Genomic DNA, 27,979 nt, shown 5'->3' on the forward strand with positions numbered 1-27,979 from the left:
CGTGCATCCGTGCGTCGCTGCGGTCCGGTCCCAGGTCGACGGGCACGTGCACCTTCCGCCGACCACTGGCGACAACATCGATGTACTGTGGAGACCTCACGCCCCACGTGTTGAGCAATTCGGCGGTACGTCCACCCGGCCTCCCGCATGCCCACTATACGCCCTCGCTCAAAGTCCGTCAACTGCACATACGGTTCACGTCCACGCTGTCGCGGCATGCTACCAGTGTTAAAGACTGCGATGGAGCTCCGTATGCCACGGCAAACTGGCTGACACTGACGGCGGCGGTGCACAAATGCTGCGCAGCTAGCGCCATTCGACGGCCAACACCGCGGTTCCTGGTGTGTCCGCTGTGCCGTGCGTGTGATCATTGCTTGTACAGCCCTCTCGCAGTGTCCGGAGCAAGTATGGTGGGTCTGACACACCGGTGTCAATGTGTTCTTTTTTCCATTTCCAGGAGTGTACTAACGACCAATTTTTGTAACACGTAGGTTCCCTTAGTTGGTTTTGAATAGCGAAATTTGTTGCAAATGCTGTGCTAATTTTGCCAAACGGACTCTGAAAGTGACTTCTTAAACATCAAATTTATATTAAAAAAACAGAGCAGAGTTACACAGTTAACACACATACATTTAATAAATTACCATTACAGAGTTCGTAAAAACGCAAGTATTTACTCAAAAAGTGGAAAAGCAGACGGGAGAGATAGCAACACCTGTACTTTACAATCTGCCTGTCATAGGCATGGGTTACTTCATCAAGGGGAAGGAAGGAAAACTATTGTATAGTAAACAAAGAATGAAGACGGATGGAAGTAGCCACTTGAAATACATGGGTTGATCGCCAAAGGGCATAACATCTTCGATAAGAAAGTGGTATCCAGTGTTGGCACACAATCTCAGCCTTCTTCTTTCTTACGAAATTCCCGATAAATGTTGGAGGGAAATGTTTCGAAAAATAGCAACACATTTAGCCGTGTATTGTAGATGTAAGTAAGCATTATGTAAACCTAATAGCATGCGACGATTCACAAATTCCCACAAAACGATCTCGAGCCATAGCCTGCGACGATTCACAAATACCCACAAAACGATCTCGAGCCATAGTCCGTTCATGCTTCCGAGATTTAAATACTTTTATTGAAAACCCTAATAACACCCGATTTCTCAGAAAAGGCACATTGTGTTAATGGAAATGCTGTTATGTTTGGGATAGGAGCGCTCTTTACAGACAGATTTCAAGAACTGATCAAAGATATCGGATGTTGTCTCGTGATAAGTATGAGTGCGTAGCTCCGACATGATTTGCGGAAGGCACAATTTCCGGTAGGGGTTAGGAAGATTTCGATGCACAGTTTGATTGAAGATGAGTTTATAGTAGAGATCCTATTCCTCGATCAATCTGATAATCAGGTAAAACATCAATGGAATTGTTCTTCTGCAATAGTAAGAAAATGTCAGTTTAATAGACTTCTGTTAGACTTCTGTCGATATCTATATGTGGGTGCTAACTAGAGTTGCTGCTGTTGTTAAATGCATGCGTCAGTCTACGTAAGTGATTGTGCACAATGATAATGTCTGTAAATATTTAGAACAGTTGCATTAAAATGAAAGTAAGCATTGAAAAGTAGTTCACAAATTAAGTAATTGTCTGTTCTCTTGTACTTTTCATTGTTCATGATATTGCAGTACATATGCCAGAAAGTGATGAGACTTCCAGTAATTCTCTATCAAGTGTCAGAACCAATGTGCCCTGTTGCTAGAAATATGGTATCTTTCTAGAAAAAAAAAACAAAGTTACACCATTTAGTAATAAGCCACAGAAGGCGGTGAGACACTTGTACCAAAATTCTCAGCTAACACCCCCTAAAAAAAGGTTAGAAAGCTCTCAAAGTAGTCCTATCTCTTTTAATGCCACGAAAGACGTCTGGGGATAAGCAGAGATTTTCTGCATGTCACAATAAAACTCGCAGGAAAATTATGGTTTGATAATTTGCAGCGTTCACTTCGTCCTGGCGACATGATACACACCAGTCACAGCAGCAGTGAACTTTCCATGTATGCTTCATGTAGCGACTTTGGTCTTCCTGCCTTCTAGTTCAAGGAGCGATGGTCATATGATTTATTCCCGCGTGCATATTGAAGCACTGGATGCAGCTATGCCATCTGCATGTCAAATGCCGAAGGAAAGCGACCTGATCTCATCACCGCGAAAGCGTCAAACACAATTCAGGAATCGGGAACTGGGAAAGCCGACCTCTCTGCCTAGCATATGTTTTGAAAATAATAATTCATTATTTAGCAGAGTCTTGATAAACAGCGGTTAGAATACACTGAGTGCTGTTATGTGGATCGTCTTACAAATCGATACATTCAAAATTCAGGATCTACATAAGCCTCATGAAGCCTTATGAGTATTATGACTTTCAACTCACTTTCCCATAATTGTGTCAAAAATTCAGTGGTCACACTATTAGCTCTGGAATAGAAGGGTCAATTTTTTTTACGGGTATAACCAAGTGTTGAGTGATTTTAATTCCTGAGGCAATCAGCTGAATTCTTCTTCTTCTTCTTCTTCTTCTTCTTCTTCTTCTTCTGATGCTTCGCTTCAGAAACGTTTTCTTTCTGTTTGGCATTCTTTCGTTTAACCAAATATAGTTCATTACTTTCTTTTCGATGTGAATCGGCTTTATGCACAGAGTAAGTGTGAAACAGTTAGTTACTCCCATGCAAACAAATTTTGGCGTATAAGTACAACATTAAAAATTCTTTGAGGCTTACACAGTTTATCAGGGACAAATATGTTCATTCGGAAGTCTGTTTAGAGGAAGTTACGAAAAGAGAAATCCACTACTGGAAAAATATGCAACACCCTCAGGGACTGTTTAGTGACACCAGGGTATAATATGTGCATACTGAGAGGGTTGCTGTGTTAGTGATTAATTTGTCAAGGTCATCGGCGATCTAATGGCGCTCAGGAAGCCTATCTGTGCACCCTCGGTTTTGACTGTGCAGGCAGTAACTGTGCTGAGTTTATAGGTGAGCAGTGTTTGCAGCATTCATTCTAGGATACAACCATGCACCAACCACGAGTACATATTCTTGCTGAAAAGCTTCAGCCATTCAACAGGGTCGCACTGTGACCCTGCGGGAAGCTGGACGGATGTATCGACGAATTGCCGCACATGTTGTACACAGTGTACCGGCATCGGTGGTTTGTCGCTGCTTTCAACAGCGGTCTGTGGAACATTCCCACATGTTTAGACCAGGCTCTGAACTTCCGTGTAATACAGAAGCACGTCCAAATCAACGCATTGTGCTAGTTGCAGTGGCCGACCGAATATCATCCAGGGACGAAATCCGAGCACCTGTTGCACCTGTTGCGTCATCAGGTGATTAAGATCATGTGTGCCTCTGGCCAGTCTACCAGGCTACTACTGACACCACGATACCGACAAACGTGGCTACTCTGATGCCGTGAAAAAGTTGGCTGGAGAGTGGAACGCCGCTCTGTTGTCTTCATTGATGAGAGTACGTTCTCTCTGTATGCGAGTGACGTGTATGGCGTAGATGTGGTGAGATACTTGTTCCAGAGCGCATTCGTCCACGCCATGCCGCTTCCATCCCAGGCTTCATGTTGTGGGGGGCCATCAGTTAAAACCTGCAGTCATATTTGATGTTTCTGCAGGGTAAAGTAACCAGTGTCCGATACACTACGCCGGTGATACTCTCATGTCTTCGACAGCAAGATGATGTGTATTTTCAGCAGGAGAGAGCACTTTCACATACGGCTGCTGCGACGTTCCTTCGTGGTGTAAAACAACTGCCCTGCCAGTAAGATCACGAGATCTCTCGCCAACTGAACACGTAAGAGACGTAAATGAAGCCGGCACTTAATCGTTACCCTGGGCCTGGGCCTGCAAGACCCATTATCGGATTGCAACAAAAAGCGCAAGATGCTTGGGACAGTCTATCGCAAGATGCCATTCGGCACCTTTATGGTCGTTTGCGTGCGAGAATGTGCACATGCGTCGCCGCTAGAGGGTGGTACAATGTATACTGATGCGACTATTTGGCCGCCGATTACTGTGACGTGTGTTTCCTTTAGTCTGAGTTTTTTTATTATGTACTCCTCTTGTCACCTCACTTGTCACTAAAATGACCTTGTCCTTGAGGGTGTTGCATTTATTTTTTTCCGGCGGTGTATATTGAGCCGTTTACGTGTTGACGATTTCTGTTAAGGTCAAGCCTTCTCCACACTTTGCTGGGGCCGTTTATTCGGCATGTACATGTGAACACGCAGAGATGTCCGTACCTACTCCACATTAGTACTGCAGTTCGCGACTGGCAGGAAAGCTGGTAAACAGCCACATTTCGCCGTCGCAAGTCTCACACGTCACTCACAGGCGACAAACAATCGTTCAGTGCCTTGCTCGACCTGTTAGCGTTGATGCTATAACAGTTAAACGTAACAACCTATTTTTAGAGTCTGTTTATCACAGAGGTATTTTCAGATGAATTGACGTGGTGTGATTTGTAGAATCGTACCTCTGTAGTTACCAACCGGTACTAGGCTGTCTATTGCAAATATCACCTTTCTTTAAAGTGAGGTTATCTGCTCTCTTTTCAGGTCGACAGGCTACACAGCCCCTTATATCTCAGATACTGTCTACTGTCAGTGCCAGCTAATCTGTTGATATTTCAGTAGATTTAGCTAAATGCCATGGAACGATATTTGGAACTGCTACTGCCTCCCTACCTAGTCATGCGTGGACATAAAAATGAGAAAAGCATCGATATGAATTCGATTTACTCTCAATAACAATGACTAACCCGACTCGGGAAAAGGATTGCCATTAATTAATTAATTACAATACCGTTCATTTAAATCAGCAATAAAAAAGCGAAAATAGGGGAGGCCCTGAAATTCCATATTTTAATACTTCCATTGAAGACGGTGATAGCTCTTACCGATTGTTAGACGAAAATAGATGCATACTGCTAAAGTGATACATCAGAACAGACGTTTGCAGTCCTTTTTTGTATATTTCATTCTCATTCCTGAAAGAGATGTACAGCGAAGCACAGTTTACTTTATCGCAGGCTTTGGCATGTTTCAACATCGGAGCATTACATGAAATCTGACAGAGTTGGGAAGTGACTTGAAGAAACCATTCATACCACTCGATGGGATTTGCAGACACTTCTGAGAACTGAAATTGGAATGACCACATCAGCTTTTGAATCCGCCCCGAATAAAACTTTTACTCGGCAGCATAGTATACTTGCTGTTAGATTAAAGTTAATTTAATTAAACAGTGTTAACATAAATTAATTGATGCATTTGTGATAAAACTTTCCAATACTGGCCGGAGCGTTGTCGGAGGGACAATTCTAACGTTCGTCGTGTAGAAACAAATGAAGAATAAGATTTGATTTTATCAGTGATTAAGCGCAAGCTACGAGTGGATGAAGATGATGAAGAAAATTGGCTGTGCCTTCTTTAAGGAAACAGCCTGACAGTGCCAAAATGATTTCAGGAAAATCACAAAAATATAGGGAAAAGAGAGAACTAACCAACGCACACTGTGGATACGAGTTCAGTGTCAATGCACTACTGTATCATCTCGCTTTGTTCTGTCATGAAAGAACTAGGTATTCTTTGTGGACTCGAGAAACTGATATCTTGACTTACAGCGAAATCTGTCTACTCCCAATTAAGAATCCAGAATTGCCCCGCTGAGTGGCCGAGCGGTTTGAGGCGCCATGTCACGGACTGCGCGGCCCCTCCCGCCAGAGGTTCGAGTCCTCCCTTGGGCATGGGTGTGTGTGTGTTGTTCTTAGCATAAGTTAGTTTAAATTAGTTTAAGTAGTGTGTAATACAAGGGACCGATGACCTCAGCAGTTTGGTCCCTATTAATATGTTTAATCTGCTGGGAACTTCCATTACAGAATTAACTCCACTGTAGGCAGAAAAATTTATTCTGCAAATATTGTATGGACTATTACTACGTCATTTTCCATGACATCTGTTCTGCTAGTATTGCTAGCCCAAAAATGTATTTGGGAGTGCGCCTCTGTACGCTATGGAAAGTACGAGAGGCACTAAAAAATTATAGCTTCGAGGAAGGTCGTGAAGGATTTCGGGATTACTTAGCTAGTACGAGAATTTCCCACGAAAAGTGAAGGTCTGCGCTCAGTTCCCGATTCGGAATATAATTTTAATCTGTCAGGAAATTTCAAGAATTGAATCAGTTCCTCTTAATCAAGAGAACTGCTATTTAGTTCTGCGCCATTTTGCTAGGTTTTAGGCATGGTTCGTGTATATAACCTACCGTTACATGTATCTTAAACCGGTTTCTATTTATTATAACTGGTTGCCAAAAGCAACTGCTACGACACTGAGCCTTGATTCCGGAGGAGCACGATTCAAATCATCTTCTAGCCATCCAGCTTTAGTTTCCTTAAATGATTTAGGACTGAGATGGACGGCTCAACAAGACCACAGTTCGTTTTGTCTTATGCCTTTCTTCTACTGGGCTAACAAAGTATTAAACTCTAACTTTCCTGACTTTTCTTTCACAGAAGCCATCTATATCCCAATGGGACAAGAAAGGAGCAGTAAATACGTAGTTTAGTTAAGCACCATAAGATGACGATACAAAGGCGAAAGGTTTCCAACAGGAATACCGCCTCCACTTGCTGCTATCCTTTCTCTTGTGTATGGCACTAGCGCATCTCAACCCAGCTAGTAATCATTATTTTGCTGATAAAGAAAGAAGTATTACAACCACAGGTGAAATCTATCAGAAAGAAGAGATGGTGATACGGAAATCGGTTCTTCTCTGTTAATTCGCTCGTTATTACTACCACATTCTCGCGCACCGCGTGAATTGAAACAGAGAGAGAATTCTGGATTCAAATGTTCAAATGTGTGTGAAGCGCTATGGGACCAAACTGCTGAGGCCATCGGTCCCTTGTATTACACACTACTTAAACTAATTTAAACTAACTTATGCTAAGAACAACACACACACACCCATGCCCAAGGGAGGACTCGAACCTCTGGCGGGAGGGGCCGCGCAGTCCGTGACATGGCGCCTCAAACCGCTCGGCCACTCAGCGGGGCAATTCTGGATTCTTAATTGGGAGTAGACAGATTTCGCTGTAAGTCAAGATATCAGTTTCTCGAGTCCACAAAGAATACCTAGTTCTTTCATGACAGAACAAAGCGAGATGATACAGTAGTGCATTGACACTGAACTCGTATCCACAGTGTGCGTTGGTTAATTCTCTCTTTTCCCTATATTTTTGTGATTTTCCTGAAATCATTTTGGCACTGTCAGGCTGTTTCCTTAAAGAAGGCACAGCCAATTTTCTTCATCATCTTCATCCACTCGTAGCTTGCGCTTAATCACTGATAAAATCAAATCTTATTCTTCATTTGTTTCTACACGACGAACGTTAGAATTGTCCCTCCGACAACGCTCCGGCCAGTCGTTTACTTCATTCCTGTCAAAACTGAATTGTTACTCTGCTTGTTATGGCCGTTCTGTCTACAGCATGTTGAACAAAAGAGGTATCTCTGACATAAGAAGCTTTGATGAAGACTTCTGGAATGATAGCAAAGCAGTTTCGCGTAGGATTTTGCGTACGTGAATCGTTTTATATGGCTTATCAAAAATTTCGCAGATTTGCTGCTGTCTTCCCCATATTTGTCCCCCTTAATTAGAAAGGACAAGGGAATTACTCTGGCTACAGCTTAACTTGGATTTCTTGATAGCATTGTATATGTGTGTTATGTAATAAGTTGTTAAATTTGAAGATTTACTAAAAAGCAATGTAGCACTGTGCACTAAAATATAAGGTATTTTTATTGTGATATTATTACATAATTATAAGTTTGAATTACTTGCTTGATGTTTTGTGCAACTGTATGGAAAGCATTAATATGATTTCATTTGTCTTCTTTTCAGAAATCTCATTTGTCGCAGGTCACTGGTATGGAAATTTACTTGAAGAAGGACTTCCTGCAATATACTGGCAGGTATTGTATGAGGTATAAGTCGACAACTGTTCTATCGGTAGAGCCACGGGGAGCTGGTGTGACCACTCATGAGACCGTGGGAAAACGTCAGTTTGCTTATAATGTCAGTATGCTTTGGTTGCACATTCTTACGATGCACTTCAGTTATGGGTCGTACTTTGTGTCGTAACATGCGCCAACAATAAACAGCCAACGTATTTACTTGTTTTGGAACTCCTCTTGTACGTCCCCACACAGCAACCATAAGTCGTGTAATTCTCAGTTGACAGGTTTTTACGTCCGCACAGACGCCAGAACGGCAGGCAGGTTCGCATCCCCATTGTATAAGCATGTGAAAGGTGATAAAACAGTGTCTTCATTAACTGTGTGACAGTGATTCTGGCGTCCGTAGCTCGTGGTCGTGCGGTAGCGTTCTCGCTTCCCGCGCCCGGGTTCCCGGGTTCGATTCCCGGCGGGGTCAGGGATTTTCTCTGCCTCGTGATGACTGGGTGTTGTGTGATGTCCTTAGGTTAGTTAGGTTTAAGTAGTTCTAAGTTCTAGGGGACTGATGACCATAGATGTTAAGTCCCATAGTGCTCAGAGCCATTTGAACCATTTTTAGTGATGCTGGCGAAAAGCGTCAGCTGTACACATACTTGGCTCAATTTCGCGTCAGAATCTACTGGCCGTACGACGTGGCGCAGTAGCCAGCCTGGGAATACACAAAGATCATTTCTCGACCTAGGTCCTTGTAGTGCGTCGAGAAAGACTTTGTGAGACAGCGGTACACAGCGTAAATCAGAATTACTTACTAAAATATGTCACGTACAGATTTGTGTCGGCACTAATTTGCTGTTTGTTAAATATTGGAATGTACAAGTTATGTGGCCAGAATAATTCATTACGTGACCAAGTACTGTTGCGAGGCGTGTAGGTGAGGAGCTAATTCAAGTCTGTGAGCCGAACCGAGATAAGTAACCAATCAGTACACAACCAGACTCAGTAGCAGAGGTCCACACGAAGTCCAACTACAGCGAATGTCGTCAAGTGGTAGACATGTCCGCTCATTGTTTGATAACCCTAGTACGGCAAGCAGGCAATCAACTGGCTTTAACCTTTTTTAAATATAGTTTTAGTCCAAGGCTAGAAGCGCGTAGATGGACCACTTACAGTGAAAGAGCTCTGCACTCCTTTACATCATAGGTGGTTTATTGTGTTGTGACACAATTTATTTGGGCATTGAGGAACGGGTGATAACGCTATCTCGCTCAGCCATTGTATGGTTTGACTATTATAGGTACAGACGAAAGTGGTGAGTGGAGGACAATGAAACAAGAAAATTGTCCTAATAAACACAGGTCCAGAAACCAATGGTTTCCCGGGTACGACATACACACAAGTCTAATCATACTTGTATTGCAACAAAATATTAAGTCTAAGACTACGCTTATGCTGCAGCTTCGCAGTTGGCACATTGCTGACAGTAAGCTGAATGCGTTGATGTGAAGTGGAGAGTGTCCTTGAAGCAACGACATTGACAGAGCCACATTTCCTACCTGCATGAGTTACTGGTCGTGTATACCTACATTTCCTGCAACACAAGCCTATTGGAGTATTTGTATGATATTCCCAATTGTGAAGGGATACGTAAGTGGTACACTTCCATGTGGCTCTTCGGGAATACGTAACACGAATCTTCGACAACAAGTGTATCGTTGTGGCTAGCCAATACCATGGCCTCCCAGGTCCGCCGGCTTGAACCTGTTGAATTTTTTTGTGTGGGGCGATGAACTACGGGAACGCATTGTGGATGGTTGTCATTGCATTGGAAACACGCCTGGGATTTTTGAATGTATCCGCGCATCGATGAAAAGACACACTGGACTCGCATTCGGAAGGACGACGGTTCAATCCCGCGTCCGGCCATCCTGATTTAGGTTTTCCGTGATTTCCCTATATCACTTCAGGCAAATGCCGGGATGGTTCCTTTGAAAGGGCACGGCCGATTTCCTTCCCCATCCTTCCCTAACCCGAGCTTGTGCTCCGTCTCTAATGACCTCGTTGTCGATGAGACGTTAAACACTAATCTCCTCCTCCCCCCTCGATGAAAAGATGTGCTGAAGCCGGCCTTCACATGAACAGTGGTCGTGTGGAACTCTTGTCGTAATGTGTTTGTCCTCAGGTGCATATCTGCAGTCTGATTCCTCGAGGACTCTGTTGCAACGTGTTCATGTATTCAGTAGAAATACATCTTATCGGGAAAACCGTTCGTTCTTGACCTGCTTCTTAGGATTATTTGCTTGTTTCACTGTCCTCTACACGCACCTCTAGTTTTAACCTGTACTCTCGACCAGGCGAGGCACACAGCCTTGCGTATGTGGCGCTTGGTGGCGTCGTTGCTGTTGTACACAGAGGCAGTCGATTGAAGCGTTGGGACACACGTTTTGTGGAAATCACTAACAAATGGTTCAAATGGCTCTGAGCACTATGGGACTTAACATCTTAGGTCATCAGTCCCCTAGAACTTAGAAATACTTAAACCTAACTAGCCTAAGGACATCACACACATCCATGCCCGAGGCAGGATTCGAACCTGCGACCGTAGCAGTCCCACGGTTCCGGACTGCAGCGCCTAGAACCGCAAGACCACCGCGGCCGGCGGAAATCACTAACATCCGAGATCAATTTTTATTGACGTCGAAGCCCCTACAGAGGCGGCTTTTACTTTTAAAGTCGTCCGTGGACAACCCAGTCACTCACATGAGAGTAACAACGGGACACTGGCAGCATAAATTGATACAAACAACGCTTTAGTGTCTTCAGTGGCAATTAATCAAGAGCCGAGAGGTAATGTGTGAAGCCTTCAACTACTATAGTAGCAGAATATTATCAAATGACATCCCAAAATTTGGTCATATGTAAAGACTCTCAGTGGCACCAAAGTTAGTGTCCAGACGCTAACAGAAACTGAAGGCGGCAAAACAAAAATAGAAACGTCGAGCCCCGTTTTCAAATGATGCTTTACAAAGAAGATCTAGGATTACTGCCCCAGTTTAATTCTTGCATCACTGCAATGGTGAATAATATAGATATTAGTAACAGTGGCTTTGAGAAGCACACAAAATCGCTAAAACTGAACAAGGCTCCAGGGCCCTATGGAATACTTATGCGATTTTATGCAAAATATATGGCTACTTAGCCTTTCTTTTGACCTTAATATATTGTAGATCTCTCGACCAAATCGGTGCCCAGAAGTTGGCAGGAAGTGCAGGTCACATCTGTCCACAAGAAGGATAGCAGAAATGATCCACAATGCTATTGTCTAAAATCATTTATATCCACACGTTGTAGACTCTTATAACATATTCTGAGCTCAAACGTAATGAGGTATCTCGAACAGAATGACCTTCTTCATGTCGACAATCACGGATTCCGAAAGCATCTGTGATGAAAATCCAGCTCGAGTTTTTCTTAGACTGGCAGGTTCGTTTCTCCACAGTTGGAGTTCAACGATGCTCCAGCTAATATCTAGCTGAATGTCAGCTGCAGTGAATGCAGTGTTCACACAAATTTCCCCTCTGCGTCGCACAGAGCGTTATGCGCCCTGTTCTGCACTTGACGCCAGTTCAGAGAAGAGTCCTCAATAATTTCGCTCTTGTCTTTCCCGTAGCTGAGCTGTTTCGCCACCTGGATTCTTTCGTTCTCCACGTCATGGCTTTTTTCGAACAATAGGAGCGTTCCTCTTATTTTGTGGAAACCCTCTCCGCCAATCGCAAGGGCCCTACAATTGAACTGCGTCGAAATATCGGCACTTTACTCCTTCCTAGTTCATTTCCGCCAGTCGGACGTTTTGTGCCCGCTCCGGACACCTAAAAGTTACATGCGTACATTACATGTGTACCATTCGCTGTTCACGTGATCAGCTGTGTCACTGGTTTTGTTCGTATCCATTTGGAATTCCGAAACGCAGTTTTCTAAAGCTTCTTACTGTCCTACTTCTGTTGGCCCATTACTTGCTCTCCAGTATGCGTCACCTGTCCAGTCGCTGACTCCCACCAGGGTACGCCCCCTAAGAGCTTTTCGTGGTGCCTTCCATGGTGCAGTCTCTGCTTCTCCCCGCACTCGCTTCCACACAAAACGTTTCCTCTCGCTGCATGTTTCACCTTCTGTTCATTGACATGCATTACATAGGAGCGGTGTGTCAATACCGTCGATTGAGTGCCATCCCTTCTGCATTACATACTTATAGGCAAATCTGCTCATTACGGCCAAAGTATGTTAGGTGTCATATTCACCTTCCAGTTACAATGTATAAAACTCTTATGTAAGGTGCGAAATTGACTTTCATTTATTCTGCCACCTTACAATATCAAGTTGGCTACCACAGCTATTTCCTCACACATTCAGAATACAAACCACCATTGCAATGTTGCCTCATGGACCTACTGCAGTCTGACGGTAGCGCGCTACTTTGTCCTGACTCATTCCACTGATTTTGGAGGTTTGTTAATAGTATCGTAAGCTTACGCCTTCCTCCCTTTCAACTGTCTGCTACGCGCAGATGAGAAGTCTGATTGCAACGTTTTTAATTGGATGTGCTAGTTTTATGCAACACTAATGTGGTAGCAGTATACTCAACTTTGGTGCGTTAAAAGACCTTGCTGCTGTGCGCGCCTATCAAACTCCAGGGAAGCTTATTTGTATTTCCGATTTGAGACTTCCAAATTATGTCATTTCCTTTCTACTTCTTCCTAACACTTCTTTTACAGAACAGTAGTGAAATTCTTCGGGTTTACACACATGAGGGCAAAGAAACTGGAATGACCTGCAGGTTTTCTTTCTTTTTCTTTTCTTTTCTTTTTTTTTTTTTTTTCACGACGTAGGCAAGTATACCGTATTCAAACTGTAATCTGAGGTGCAGGATACTGGCTTATGGGTCGAACGAAGTGGCGTTGCATTTATTCGTTTTGGGCTCACATTTGCAAGTAGCGGAGCCCAGCTTTTCATCCTGTCGACTTAGTTTTCGACTTTTTAACTTTCTAAATCACTGCCGGCGAACGCTATAATGATTCCTTGAACTTACCACAGCTGGGCATTTTCCCATCCTTTCCAAGCTGGTGCTCTCCATTAATCACCTCCGCATCGACGAAGACGCTTAAACTTCTTTGTGTAATCCATTTTCCGTAATAAAAGTGAAATTGTCAGGTGACGTTGAGATCTAGGTCTACATCCCCATCCACATACATTGGTGTGCAAAACTTAAGGACGAAAGTAACTTTCGCATTTGTTTACCTTTCAAGTAACATAGCTCAATGAGACTTGAACCATACATTCAAAGAACTGCTACAGTATAGTACATAAGGTAACAGAAATGCACTACTGGCCATTAAAATTGCTACACCAAGAAGAAATGCAGATGATAAACGGGAATTCATTGGACAAATATATTATACTAGAACTGACATGTGATTACATTTTCACGCATTTCGGGTGCATAGATCCTGAGAAATCAGTACCTAGAACAACGACCTCTGGCCGTAATAACGGCCTTTATACGCCTGGGCATTGAGTCATACAGAGCTTGGATGCCGTGTACAGGTACAGCTGCCCATGCAGCTTCAACACTATACCACAGTTCATCAAGAGTAGTGACTGGCGTATTGTGACGAGCCAATTGCTCGGCCACCATTGACCAGACATTTTCAATTGATGAGAGATCTGGAGAATGTGCTGGCCAGGGCAGCAGTCGAACATTTTCTGTATCCAGAAAGGCCCGTACAGGCCTTCAACATGCAGTCGTGCATTATCCTGCTGAAGCGTAGGGTTTCACAGGGATCGAATGAGGGTAGAAAAAAATGGTTCAAATGGCTCTGAGCACTATGCGACTTAACTTCTGAGGTCATCAGTCGCCTAGAACTTACCAATAATTAAACCTAACTAACCTAAGTACATCACACACATCCATGCTCGAGGCAGGATTCGAACCTGCGACCGTAGCGGTCGCCCGGTTCCAGACTGTAGCACCTAGAACCGCACGGCCACTCCGGCCGGCATGAGGGTAGAGCCACGGGTCGTAACACATCTGAAATGTATCGTCCACTGTTCAAAGTGCCGTCAATGCGAACAAGAGGTGACCGAGACGTGTAACCAGTGGCACCCCATACCATCACGCCGGGTGATACGCCAGTATGGCGATGACGAATACACGCTTCCAATGTGCGTTCACCACGATGTCGCCAAACACGGATGCGACCATCGTGATGCTATAAATAGAACCTGGATTCATCCGAAAAAATGACGTTTTGCCATTCGTGCACCCAGGTTCGTCGTTGAGTACACCATCGCAGGCGCTCCTGTCTGTGATGCAGCGTCAAGGGTAACCGTAGCCATGGTCTCCGATCTGATAGTCCATGCTGCTGCAAACGTCGTCGAACTGTTCGTGTAGATGGTTGTTGTCTTGCAAACGTCCCCATCTGTTGACTCAGGGATCGAGACGTGGCTGCACGATCCGTTACAGCCATGCGGATATGATGCCTGTCATCTCGACTGCTAGTGATACGAGGCCGTTGGGATCCAGCACGGCGTTCCGTGTTATCCTCCTGAACCCACCGATTCCATATTCTGCTAACATTCATTGGATCTCGACCAACGCGAGCAGCAATGTCGCGATACGATAAACCGCCATCGCGATAGGCTGCAATCTGAACTTTATCAAAGTCGGAAACGTGATGGTACGCACGAGGCATCACAACAACGTTTCACCAGGCAACGCAGGTCAACTGCTGTTTGTGTATGAAAAATCGGTTGGAAACTTCCCTCATGTCAGCACGTTGTAGGTGTCGCCACCGGCGCCAACCTTGGGTGAATGCTCTGAAAAGCTTTCACAGCATCTTCTTGCTGTCGGTTAAATTTCGCGTCTGTAGCACTTCATCTTCGTGGTGTAGCAATTTTAATGGCCAGTAGTGTAAATAAGAAATTAGCTGAACATAAATGACACTTTTATTGAAAGACACTAGGTACACTGAAGTCGTCTCAGTTTATAATCGTCTCCTGGACATTAAGGGGCTCCGGAACGCCCTATACTTGCAATGTTAAAATAACGCTTATAAATTACATACTTCCTCACAAAGTATTTGAGGTAGGAAGTTGAACTTTTTACAGATTATTTATTGGAATATGGGCTACAACTTAACACAGGGATTTTACAAAATTTTAGTTCAGTTATTAAAGATGATTTTTTTTCAATTGTAATCAAAATTCACAACATTTTTTGCAATTTTTTATTTATATATTCAAAAATATACAGTTTTTTGGAAAAAGGCTGTGTTAAATTATGCAGAAGGTACTGTGTAACATTTACTGAAAGTTTGAAATAATAGGGGGAGACTTCAATCTACCAGGTATAGAATGGGATAGTCACACAATCAGAACTGGAGCCAGGGACAGAGACTCTTGTGACATTATCCTGACTGCCTTGTCCGAGAATTACTTCGAGCAGATAGTTAGAGAACCAACTCGTGAAGCTAACGTTTTAGACCTCATAGCAACAAATAGACCGGAACTTTTCGACTCCGTGAATGTAGAAGAGGGTATCAGTGATCATAAGTCAGTGGTTGCATCAATGACTACAAGTGTAATAAGAAATGCCAAGAAAGGAAGGAAAATCTATTTGCTTAACAAGAGTGATAGGGCACAAATCGCAGAATATCTGAGTGACCACCATCAAACGTTCATTTCTGAGGAGGAGGATGTGGAACAAAAATGGAAAAAATTCAGAAACATCGTCCAGTACGCCTTAGATAAGTTCGTACCGACTAAGGTCCAAAGCGAGGGGAAAGATCCACCGTGGTATAACAATCATGTACGAAAGGTACTACGGAAACAAAGAAAGCTTCACCATAGGTTTAAGAGTAGTCGAATCATAGCTGATAAGGAAAAGCTGAACGAAGCGAAAAAGAGCGTAAAGAGAGCAATGAGAGAAGCATTCAACGAATTCGAACATAAAACATTGGCAAACAATCTAAACAAGAACCCTAAAAAGTTTTGGTCATATGTAAAATCGGTAAGCGGATCTAAATCCCCTATTCAGTCACTCGTTGACCACGATGGCACCGAAACAGAGGACGACCGAAGAAAGGCAGAAATACTGAATTCAGTGTTCCGAAACTGTTTCACTGCGGAAAATCGTAACACGGTCCCTGACTTCAGCCGTCGCACGGACGCCAAAATGGAAAATATTGAAATAAACGATATCGGAATTGAAAAACAACTGCTATCACTTAGTAGCGGAAAAGCATCCGGACCAGACGAGATACCCTTAAGATTCTACAGTGATTATGCTAAAGAACTTGCCCCCTTTCTATCAGCAATTTATCGTAGATCTCTGGAAGAACGTAAAGTACCTAGCGACTGGAAGAAAGCACAGGTCGTTCCCATTTTCAAGAAGGGTCATAAATCAGATGCGAATAATTATAGGCCTATTTCACTTACGTCAATCTGTTGTAGAATAATGGAACATGTTTTGTGTTCTCGTATTATGACGTTCTTAGATAATACAAATCTCCTTCATCATAACCAACATGGATTCCGCAAACAGAGATCATGTGAAACCCAGCTCGCCCTATTTGCCCAAGAAATTCACAGTGCCGTAGACACTGGCGAGCAGATTGATGCCGTATTCCTGGACTTCAGGAAGGCATTTGATACGGTTCCGCACTTACGTTTAGTGAAAAAAATACGTGCTTACGGAATATCGGACCAGGTTTGTGATTGGATTCAGGATTTCCTAGAAGAAAGAACACAACATGTCATTCTTAACGGTTCAAAATCTGCAGATGTAGAGGTAATTTCGGGAGTACCGCAAGGAAGCGTGATAGGACCTTTATTGTTTACAATATACATAAATGACTTAGTTGACAACATCGGTAGCTCCGTGAGGCTATTTGCAGATGACACGGTTGTCTACAAGAAAGTAGCAACATCAGAAGACTCGTACGTACTCCAGGAAGACCTGCAGAGGATTAATGAATGGTGCGACAGCTGGCAGCTTTCCCTAAACGTAGATAAATGTAATATAATGCGCATACATAGGGGCAGAAATCCATTCCAGTACGATTATGCCATAGGTGGTAAATCATTGGAAGCGGTAACGACCGTAAAATACTTAGGAGTTACTATCCGGAGCGATCTGAAGTGGAATGATCACATAAAACAAATAGTGGGAAAAGCAGGCGCCAGGTTGAGATTCATAGGAAGAATTCTAAGAAAATGTGACTCATCGACGAAAGAAGTAGCTTACAAAACGCTTGTTCGTCCGATTCTTGAGTATTGCTCATCAGTATGGGACCCTTACCAGGTTGGATTAATAGAAGAGATAGACATGATCCAGCGAAAAGCAGCGCGATTCGTCATGGGGACATTTAGTCAGCGCGAGAGCGTTACGGAGATGCTGAACAAGCTCCAGTGGCGGACACTTCAAGAAAGGCGTTACGCAATACGGAGAGGTTTATTATCGAAATTACGAGAGAGCACATTCCGGGAAGAGATGGGCAACATATTACTACCGCCCACATATATCTCGCGTAATGATCACAACGAAAAGATCCGAGAAATTAGAGCAAATACGGAGACTTACAAGCAGTCGTTCTTCCCACGCACAATTCGTGAATGGAACAGGGAAGGGGGGATCAGATAGTGGTACAATAAGTACCCTCCGCCACACACCGTAAGGTGGCTCGCGGAGTATAGATGTAGATGTAGATGTAGATGAAACAAATATGTTTGGAAGATCCTTAGAAAACATGTAATTAGTATGAGAAAATAAAAGTTTTGGGAATCGAGCGACAAAGATTGGATTAACTTTGTAGTGCATTCCAGGTCCGTAGGATGGATTATCTTCATCCTCTGCAAACTCCTCCTCCAGCTTCCTCTTGTTCCTTCTCCTGTTTACTCTTGCTTGTATTTCTAGACTCTTTACAGCCCTGTCTGCAGCCCGAAGGCGTTCTTTGTCTAAAGCAAGCATCGCTCGTACCATGTTAGAACCTATCTTCATTCCCATATTTCTAAATACCTTGCACCTTACAATGTTGCCATCATTGAAAGTCGCAACAGCATCATACACACCAAAGTGAAGTGTTTCTATTCCAACAAATACAGTCTTGGGGATTCTCGACCATATAACACTATTTACACTTCATTGGGGTTTTGAGTTTTTCCGTGAATACACTTTTTCAACAGTTCAGGTGCTGCTAAGTCTCTGAAAATAGGTTTTATCACCTCCATTATTGCATGAGGCAGACTATGCTTATGAGTGTACACTTCACCAGTTAGCAATCCTTTGTTATATTTACACCAACTGTCTTCTTCTTTGGGACACAAGCTATGTTGGGGATTTTCATCGTCTTTATTGTTTACAGTAATAACACATACCTTTGGCTTTCCAACATTTCTCCTTTTCTTAAAAGCCTTCAGAGGATTTCTAATAACTTTACTTTTACTCATTATTATACTTCAACAAAACAGAGACTCAGGAAACAGAATTAATTACGAATATTTTCGAGATAACGACAGAGTAAATAAACATGAAACAATCGACAATCACACCAGTGATATATATTGAACCATCACAGGTTAGCCACAACACATACTTAATCTCACATCACTAAAATGTACCTGATGAACACGGACGTTAATAATAACACCATTTGACAGCAGTTTAATAGCGCCACAGTGGGTCACGCCCATGCAGAACACATTTCAAAAAAAAATTTAAAAATAGTTGTAGTCTTCGGAATTGAATAAATTATATATCTATTAAAAGGTAATAGTCTGCAGATTCAGAAAACGCAAAAAAGTAAAAATTGAACTTTTCATGATTTTGAGCCTTTCCGGAGCCCCTTAAAGATGCAGGACATGTTTCTCAATACGGTGTGTGATCACCATGGACGGCAATGCATGCTCTGCTCCCATGGTCGCAGCCAGATTGGTAAGGAGTTCTTTTGAAAAGGGCATTCCATTCCTCCGTTGGCCACTGCTGGATAGTCGTTGGTACACGTGGACGCGCAGCAATACATTTCCTCAAGGCATTCCACACTTTCTCGATGGGATTTAAATCTTGGGGGTGGGGGGGGGGGAGGACGGGCAGGCCAGTCCATTCGCCGAATATCCTCTCGTTCCAACGGCTCCTTCAACTAAACAGACTGATGCGGTCGCCCAATGTCATCCGTAAAAATGAAGTCAGGGCAGAATGCACAGCTGAAAAGACGCGCATGGGGAAAGGGTAGTGTCACGATAACGTTGACCGTGTTCAAAGATTGTGAGGTCAGCATGCCCATGCAACATTATGCCTTCCTACACCATAACACTTGGACCAACTGTCGAACAATGCTGGACGACCCTCATACGGCGAGAGTTGGGAACTCACAATGCACCCAGCAACACTGTCGATCACGATCGTTTCGGCAGTCCAGGTGCTGTGGTGTGGGGAGGCATAATCTTGCATGGGTGTACTGACCTCCAAATCTTTGAATGCTGCAAACTAACCCCTCAACGTTATTGTGGCACTGTACACCTTCCCCATGTGCGTCTTTTTCAGGGGTCCATTCGACCCTGATGACATTCTTATGGATGACAATGTGGGACCGCTTCGAATAGTGCAGGTGGAGGAGCTCTTTGAACAAGAGGATATTCAGCGAATGGACTGGCCTGCTTACTGGCCACCTTACCAACCTCATGTCCAGAGGAACATCACAAATCGCGATGACTTCAGTGTAATTATTGTTTTTGAATAAAAGTGTCATTTCTCTTCCTCTCATTGCGCATGTCTTTCGGTTACTTTCTGTACTATGCTGTAGAGTTCATTCTATGTATGGTCCAAGTTTCATTGAGCTGTATTATTTGGAAGAGGCCCATCATGGTTCAAATGGCTCTGAGCACTATGGGACTTAGCATCTGAGGTCATCAGTCCCCTAGAACTTAGAACTCAAAAATGGTTCAAATGGCTCTGAGCACTATGGGACTCAACTGCTGTGGTCATCAGTCCCCTAGAACTAAGATCTACTTAAACCTAACTAACCTAAGCACATCACACACATCCATGCCCGAGGCAGGATTCAAACCTGCGACCGTAGCAGTCTCGCGGTTCCGGACTGAAGCGCCTAGAACCGCACGGCCACCGCAGCCGGCGGCCCATCATGGGGAAGTTATTTTCGTCCCGTAGTTTCGCATACCAGTGTTTATACTACACAAGCTACTGTATAGTGCATGGCAGATGGTACATCATACAAATATTATCGACTTTCTTTGCTATGCCATTCACGTACTAAGAGAGTAAAAAGTGACTAAATGCTTCTGTACGTGTCCTCACCTTTCTCATCTTATTCCCATGATGTGAATGCGAGATATTGTTGGGAGCATAGTAATCACACAGCCTTAGAAAAGAGGTTATCTAGTTTTACCTAACAGCGATTCGTGAGAACTACGTCATCTTTCTTCCAAGGATTCCCATTTAAGTTCTGTGACCCTTTCTGTTACACTTTCGCTTGGACTACACACACCTGTTACGTTTCTGAATTCCTTAGATGTCTGTTGTATCGACTATGTAATAAGAACTCCACTCGTTTGAACAATACTCTCCAATTGATCGCAACAACGGCTTGTATGTGGTTGACTTTACAGATGTATTTAATTTTTCCACAATCGTTCCAACAAATCTGCCTTCCATTCGCCTTCCCTAATACTGACTTTACGCGATTGCTCCATCTGATGTTGCTTCTTAGTGTTACCCCTAACTGGTCATACGATGTGACATACTTAAAATGTCCACCACTAATATCGTAATTAGATACTGCAGGCTTCTTTCTCGTTGCAGCAGACATTATCTTAGATCTATCCACATTTAAAGAGAGCTGCTGTTTATTAAATCAAGCGAAATTTTGATCAAATTCTTCTCATTTTTCTTACAGTCGTCCGAACCAGGTTTTTAGTCGGATATTCGCGAAGCCAGTCCCTTATTTGCGGAAGTAGTGTGCTCGTATCTTGCTTAGTTGCCGACGATGTGGTATTGTGTTGAAGGCTTTGGGAATTGTAGGAAGACAGAATCTACCTGTGCGTCTGCATCCATTGTTTTCAAAATTTTTGTGTGAATAAAGCAAGTGGTTTTTTTTTATCAGTGTTTGTTCTTTGAGAGAAGCTTCTTTACCTCCAGAAACTTCAAAATGTTTGAGCTTAGAATATCGTGTAATATCCTACAACAGACGGACGTCAGCGATAATTGGCCTGCAATAAGGCGCATCCGATCTTTTATCTTTTTTGTAAACAGGAGCGACTAGCGGTCTCTTCGTCGCACAGGATTAATCGTCCGCTGGTGATTCTCGATAATATGAACTAGAGAAGGAGCTGTTACCGCGGCGTATTCAATATAACATGCAACTGGAATTCTGTCAAGATCTGATGCCTTTTTCGTTTTAAGTAGTCTTTACTGTTTTTCAGAACTGAGGGTGCTAATATCGATACTTCTCATTTGTAAGTCTGTGCAACGGTCATTTGTCTGTTGTCTTCATTTTCGACACTAGACGGATCTACGAGAGACTGAATGAAAGGTTTCGATCCAGTCATTCATTTTACGATTGAATATAACTTCTTAGAATTTTCTGATAAGCCTTTCGGGATCTGGCCTTTCTTACTGATGCTACTAACTTTCCCTGGAGTCTATTGCAGCGAGAGTTTTGTTGTTTGTTTTCGCAACGTTCTACGAATGGTACCATTGAAACAGGATCGGTCTTTTAGGCATTTTATTACTTTATGTGGAACGAACTAATCAAGACCACGGTTTATAACGTGTTTCAGCTTTCACCAGAACTGTTCTCCTTTTATCAGATCGGAACTAAATGTTCTCAGTTCATTCTTTAAACAAGCTGATAATGAGTATCGTTTCGGCCAAACAAATACTCTACCAGCTCTCCTGATGACATTTTTGCCTTCGGTGACCATTGTTACTGTAATGGCATCATGGTTACTAATCCCCTCATTGGTGATACTCTCGAGAAGATGAGGTCTGTTTGTAGCTATACGAGGTGTAGGACGTTGTTTGTGGAAGCTCTCGGACGAAGTTTTCAGCATCACTTCACCAGACTGTTTGTCCTTACTGCCGATAACATGAGCGTAGCTTTCCCTGTTGATACTAAGCAGGTTGATGTCACCACTTACTACTATCTTATACTCGAGGTATTTACATGCTATCGACTTTAGTCTACCACTGAATAACTCTGAGTCTAGTGGTCGGGAACTTAAGTCTATCGTCCCTGGTTGCTGTTGCCCACATTAATTTCCAGTGGGATTTATTTTGAACTACTCTACTCGTAATGTTTTGCTCATCACTATAAACAAACTTTCTCTTGAAGAGTCCAATCTATCTTTCTGATATGTGTCGTCAAAAATTTCCGTACTCTCTAGTTTGGGTTTCAGCTAACTCTTAGTTCGTGTTATGTTGTGGGGTCGACAACTTTCTGCGAGAGACATGAGTTCTGCACTTTACTGCAAATACTCTGGCTGTTAACAATCTATATTTTGAGATACTCTCTCTCCAGATTTGTTACTTCGTCTGTTCCGTCTGTTGAAATAACTGGTCTATCTAATGCCTTTTTTTAAAATCTCATATATTCGTTAAAAACCACGATTTCCACACATATTGTGCCACACAAGTTGCAGTTTCTGGTGTACAGTGCACACCTCACCTATAAAAGGCAACTTTACTAGTTTCAGCTGTGTATCATAGATAAAGAAATCTACAGCCGATGTCGTCACAGACCTGGTGTAGCGTTTGCATCAGATCCTCCACTCACCTCCAGACCAGGGGCGCTGATCAGTCCTTAGAACCATACGTCAGATTGATAGTTGTGCAGAGACCTCACTAGTGTGGCTAGCTGCCCTCAACACTTCTGTCAGTCACCATAGAAAGTTAAGAATGGCCTCAGAATGCAGGTGACAGACATTGTTGATGACAATGTGAGTGACGATCTGTAGCTGGCTGCATCTTGCGCTCTCAGTTGCTCCCTGGATGACCTCTTCCAACTGATAATAGTTCCCCCCAGAATACACACCAAGTGCATATTTGGTTCATATCTCTGCCCCCCCCCCATCCCCCCCATCCTTGATGGTAAGCCCACCGGACAAAAACTTAGTCACCTCTGTGTGAACACACAGACGAATTGTTCAGCCATCACAGATGATGCAGCGACTGAGTCACATGTTCACTGGCACTCGCACTGCCTCTATGTGAGCATAAGGGAGTAGCGGTCAATGAGACATTCATGTTTCAGGCAGACATAATTCATAAACGTAAGTAAATGTAAGGACGTGAGAGAGTGGCAAAAAGGGGCAGTCGTGTTTGCCCATGCCAACACCATACGGTGTGCAAAGTTGCTGGATTTGTTGGTGTTTCACAGTGGACTGTTCAACGTTTCTAAAGCAGTGGTTTAACACACGTGGCCATGAAACACGACGTCAGAATTGTGATAGGAAAAAGATCCCGACTGAGAGGAACCGGAGACGCGTTTCAGAGCTTGTGAATCAAAATCGCCTCCAAACCACATAGGAATTGCTGCAGGCAATGAATGAAGGCCCATCCCCACCTGTTAGCGAGAGAACATTGTGACGGAAACTACAAACAATGAACATCTAAAGACAGTCGCCTCACAATAGGCCATTGCTCACACAGAGACAAAAAGATGGTAACAGTTAAGTTCATCAGAGAGAAAGAATATGTGACTGGTTTTCTGAACACACGCCCCCCATGATACATCTTAATTCACCTGCAAAATTACCTGCCTTGAACCCTACACAAAATTTGTAGGACATATTGGAACAACTGGTAAAACGCTGAAATAATCAAATCCTCAGCAACTGGCGTAACCTGGATTCAATGTACAGTACCTGCAAACTTTTGTGCTCTTGTTCTAACCAAATCCAGATGGTTATCAAGTCCAGGGGCAGAACTGCATGGTATTAAATGATGTTTGTAATGATTTCTCTAGGGGTAACTGATTTTTTATCTGGTGAGCTTATTTCCCTAAGAGGGGCTATCACACAACTAACACTACCACTACCATTAACAGCCTCTTCTTTCCTGTCTACGGATGCCCTGACCGCAACAGAGACTGCTGCATGAGTAGGAAATGCAAAGCCCACTGGCTTTCTCCGGTTATCAACAGGAGGCAATACCTTAAACGTTTTTAGTACAAGTATGGGGCTAGCCTTTGGTCATTTTCTACAGACAACCTTCCTCACAAAACAGCTCGAGATCTGGGCACATCCAAGTGGATGGAGTGTTAGATTAGATGGAAGGGGATAAGCGAAGGAATGTACCATGTTCTGATCAACAGGTCCACAGTAACATTTGTTTGAAGTGATATAGGGTACCCAAGCAAAACGCATATCAGGATCGCTGGATTGGAATTTTAGGTCTGCTCCTTCCAAATACTGTGACATCTCTCACGACTCATTAATACACCACCCCTTCCTCTCTGGTTGATATAGTTACACAAGCTACTTTATAATCCAGAGGTAAGTGGCCTTCTCCATCTATGATGTGGGACCAGTGATTACTTTTGGCTATGCATATGTCCAATTTTCATTAAACTAAAATAATTTTTATTTTGTGTGTTGATTGCTTGTTGCCTCATATGTAGAGAACATGTAATGGAAAACTTTGGCAGTTGCTGTGAATGATTTGCTCTGAATAGTCTGCAGTCATTGTGAATTTGAGTATTTAACCAAAAACTGAAAATTCAGAAGCACAAAACATTTTCTAATATTTTACATGGCATTAATTTGATTTTTCCACTGACTAAGCAAGAAAATGGAAGACCACTTGAGAGACACAAACATTCAGTTGTAATGCTGCTGATAGCTCATTTGTGGCAGGACTAATGGATTTATTTCACTGCCAAAATTTTTTTGGCAAGTCTTTCATAAAAGATAGAAGCACATACCAATATTCATGAAAAAATATTACAGAATTACCCAGTGTGGTACCTGCAAGTGGCCTCTACAGGCAAAACAAAAAGGTTTCCAGGTAGACGTAAAACAGTATCAAGTTATTTTAACAAACATAGAAGCATAGCTTCATGGAAAGTGCGCTGATTTACTAATTGTCCGAATAAAGAACATAAAGCTATTCCAAAGTTATATGAACTCTCTCAAATTTTCGGCAAACCAACAAATGTAGAAGTTACTTGTCAAGTGTGGACCACCTTCACTTTTGAGTGTAATCAGCAAAAATTTGAAGTACTGTTGAACCATAAGTGAATGGCTCTCCATTAATCACAAACACTAAATTTAATGGGCTGGCAGATACCAGATCCTTGGTCCACAGAGACCAAGTCGTATAGACAAAGACTCATTGCTGACTGACGGCTGCTTGTTGCCACAGTGAAGGCATATGGTCTGGATTAAAGCAGTGGCTAGAACTGGCTTTCTGAGGCTGTGCAGCGGCTTAAATTTTACATGGGCAGATGGATACATCATGCCTACTTGCTGGCCATGTTTGCTGTTCATCCTGGTCATGACAGAGGTAACTCCTGTGGGCAGAGGGAGCTCCCCTTCTTACGGTGGTAGCTGTCAGAGTTCCCCATGGAATCAGCCTTGTTACTGCTGTCCTACAAGGATGCTGAGGCTCCAGAAGATGCAACCCCCGGAACTTGCATGTTATGCTGGTGGACTAAATGTCTTGATAAAACACAGCTTCCTAGAAACCCAGCTGCTCAAACACTCTGCATAATGTGTAGTTGTGAGCTGAGAAACTTTTCTTCCCAAAGATTGAGGTTGAGACCGGTTGCCTGCATGGTTGATGGGCCACTGAGGCCACTGTGGATCACATTGTCTGTTCAAATGCTTGAATGAGCAGAAGGCAGGCCAACCAAGATAGGTCATTGAGTTTCAGCAAGTTGTTCCTAAATCCCTCATCCAGTGAATGCACAAGGCTCATGTTTCTAACAAAAGCATCAGCATAGCATTGTTTACACTTCAAACTGGTGCAATGGAAACAACATTCACAAGAAATACCCTGTAACTGCACTCTCCATTCTCAGTATGTTTTTGTGATAGCTAAAAAGATTCGTGGCAGGTAGTGGCTACATGTACCTGGGAATCAGAATACTCTGCTAGTTTCATTTTAAGTTAATCATATGACAAATTTTTGGGTCTTGCCTCTCTGTTCAACTGTTGACTGAGTCTATAAACTGTGACACCTGAACAGGCTGGCGAAAAGGCCTGTTGCTGGATACCATCTGAAATTCCATGTGCAGTGAAATGCTGTTACAGGTGTATGATATAATTGGCACAAGATTCTACCTTCTTATCAAAAGCAGAAAACAGTGGTAGTGCTGACCAGAACACTTTCACTGTAGAGTCAGTCCATGCAAGTTTTCTGGATACTTCCAGTGGTGTGGTGCAGCCAACCATCTTCTCCAATATCAGTTACTGTGTGTGCTGCATTTTTTTCAATAATAAGAGAACTTGGGTGGTCACAACTGTGTTGACTGCAGCCATAGTGAAATGAAAGTTGAATATTAGGCCACCAGTGACATGATATGAAAACTCATGGAAAAGTCCAAAAATCACTGTCTTCTCTGGGAAACATCAAATATGCACAAATTTTATAATGAAAACCTCATTGCCAGTGACTAGTGCCCTTATGGGGGCTTCACAAGCAAAACAAAATTCCTAGGTGGACAAAAAACAATATCAATGTTATTTTAACAAAAATAAAAGTCTTGCTTCACAGAAAGTTCACTGATGTTACTAATTGTCTCAATGAAGATTGTAAAGGCATTCTGAAGTTATACAAATTGCCTATTGAGTTTATGGCAAACTGACAAATCTAGACATTACACTTTCAGTGTAGACCACTATCACCATTGAGTAAAATTAGTACAAACAGATGGACTGCAAGTAGACACCTGTCTGTTAATCACAAGTATTAAGTTCATTGAGCGATCAAATACCAAGTCCTGGCACCTGAGTCCACAGAGGCCAAGTTGTAGAGGCAGAGGCCCATAGCTGACTGATAACTGCTCATTGTTGTGATGAAGGCATGTAGCATGGATTGAGGTGGTGGCTGGAACTGGCTTGCTGAAACCTTGCAGCGGCAGATGGATATGTTATAGCCTACTTCCTGGCATGTGGCACAGTGAAGGCAAGTAGTGCCATGTTCATCAAGCCTCCTGGTGGTATGCTACAAATAGGTGAAGGTAGTGCCACATGTCATGAAAGTGACTGTCAGATTTGACCATGAAAACAACCTTACATTGTCCTCTGGGGTGTTGGTGAATGGCTATGGAAGTGGCCTGTAGGCAGGCACATTTCTAATCTCCAGAATTTGCACGTTATGTTGGTGGACTAAATGTCCCAATGCAGAACCCAGTAACAAAAATATTCATCTCATCCCATAAATTTCCCATAGCGTTCATATTGTGCAAAAGATTTTGAGAAGTGCATACAATAATTCTTTGGAATGTCATCAAAACAAGTATACAGAGGCCTTCTTGCATGAGCAAATGCATTGTCTTGCTTTAATAACTTATGTTTTAAGAGTACATGAACTGCACAGAAAAGTGCAAATTATTCTCAAGTAACCTTTCATAGTGCCTATAATTAGTTGCCTGTATAGAAAAAAAGTAGTTAAATTAGCCAATACCAGTGTCCTATATTTGGAGTTTCCATCAACCGACACTGTGTTTTGGTCAACCAGTGGGATCTGTAGCTTCTTGTGCTGTACCTGAAAGTAAAGAAGAAATATAACACTTATTGAGTTGTACAGTTCTAGGTGAGGAAATTGGTCACAAGCTCATTTAAAGAATCATTTTTATGTTATACACCTATATTCACATTCATATTCTCTAAACCACAGTGCAGCACACGGTAGAGGCTGAAGTGATTTCAAAAAATCCCAAGACTG

At 42.8% G+C, this 27,979-nt stretch overlaps 1 protein-coding gene across 2 annotated transcripts in view; it reads left to right on the top strand.

Annotated features, from left to right (window-relative positions):
* Positions 1–27,979, top strand: part of LOC126249737 (L-threonine ammonia-lyase) — a 224,424-nt gene that overhangs the window by 132,793 nt on the left and 63,652 nt on the right. For both annotated transcript variants that reach the window (XM_049951415.1, XM_049951416.1), the window contains one exon: positions 7,976–8,046. In XM_049951415.1, coding sequence (XP_049807372.1) covers positions 7,976–8,046 — 71 coding nt within the window. The remainder of the gene's footprint in view (positions 1–7,975; positions 8,047–27,979) is intronic.

Source organism: Schistocerca nitens, chromosome 3 (assembly GCF_023898315.1).
Source record: "Schistocerca nitens isolate TAMUIC-IGC-003100 chromosome 3, iqSchNite1.1, whole genome shotgun sequence".
NCBI lineage: Eukaryota > Metazoa > Arthropoda > Insecta > Orthoptera > Acrididae > Schistocerca > Schistocerca nitens.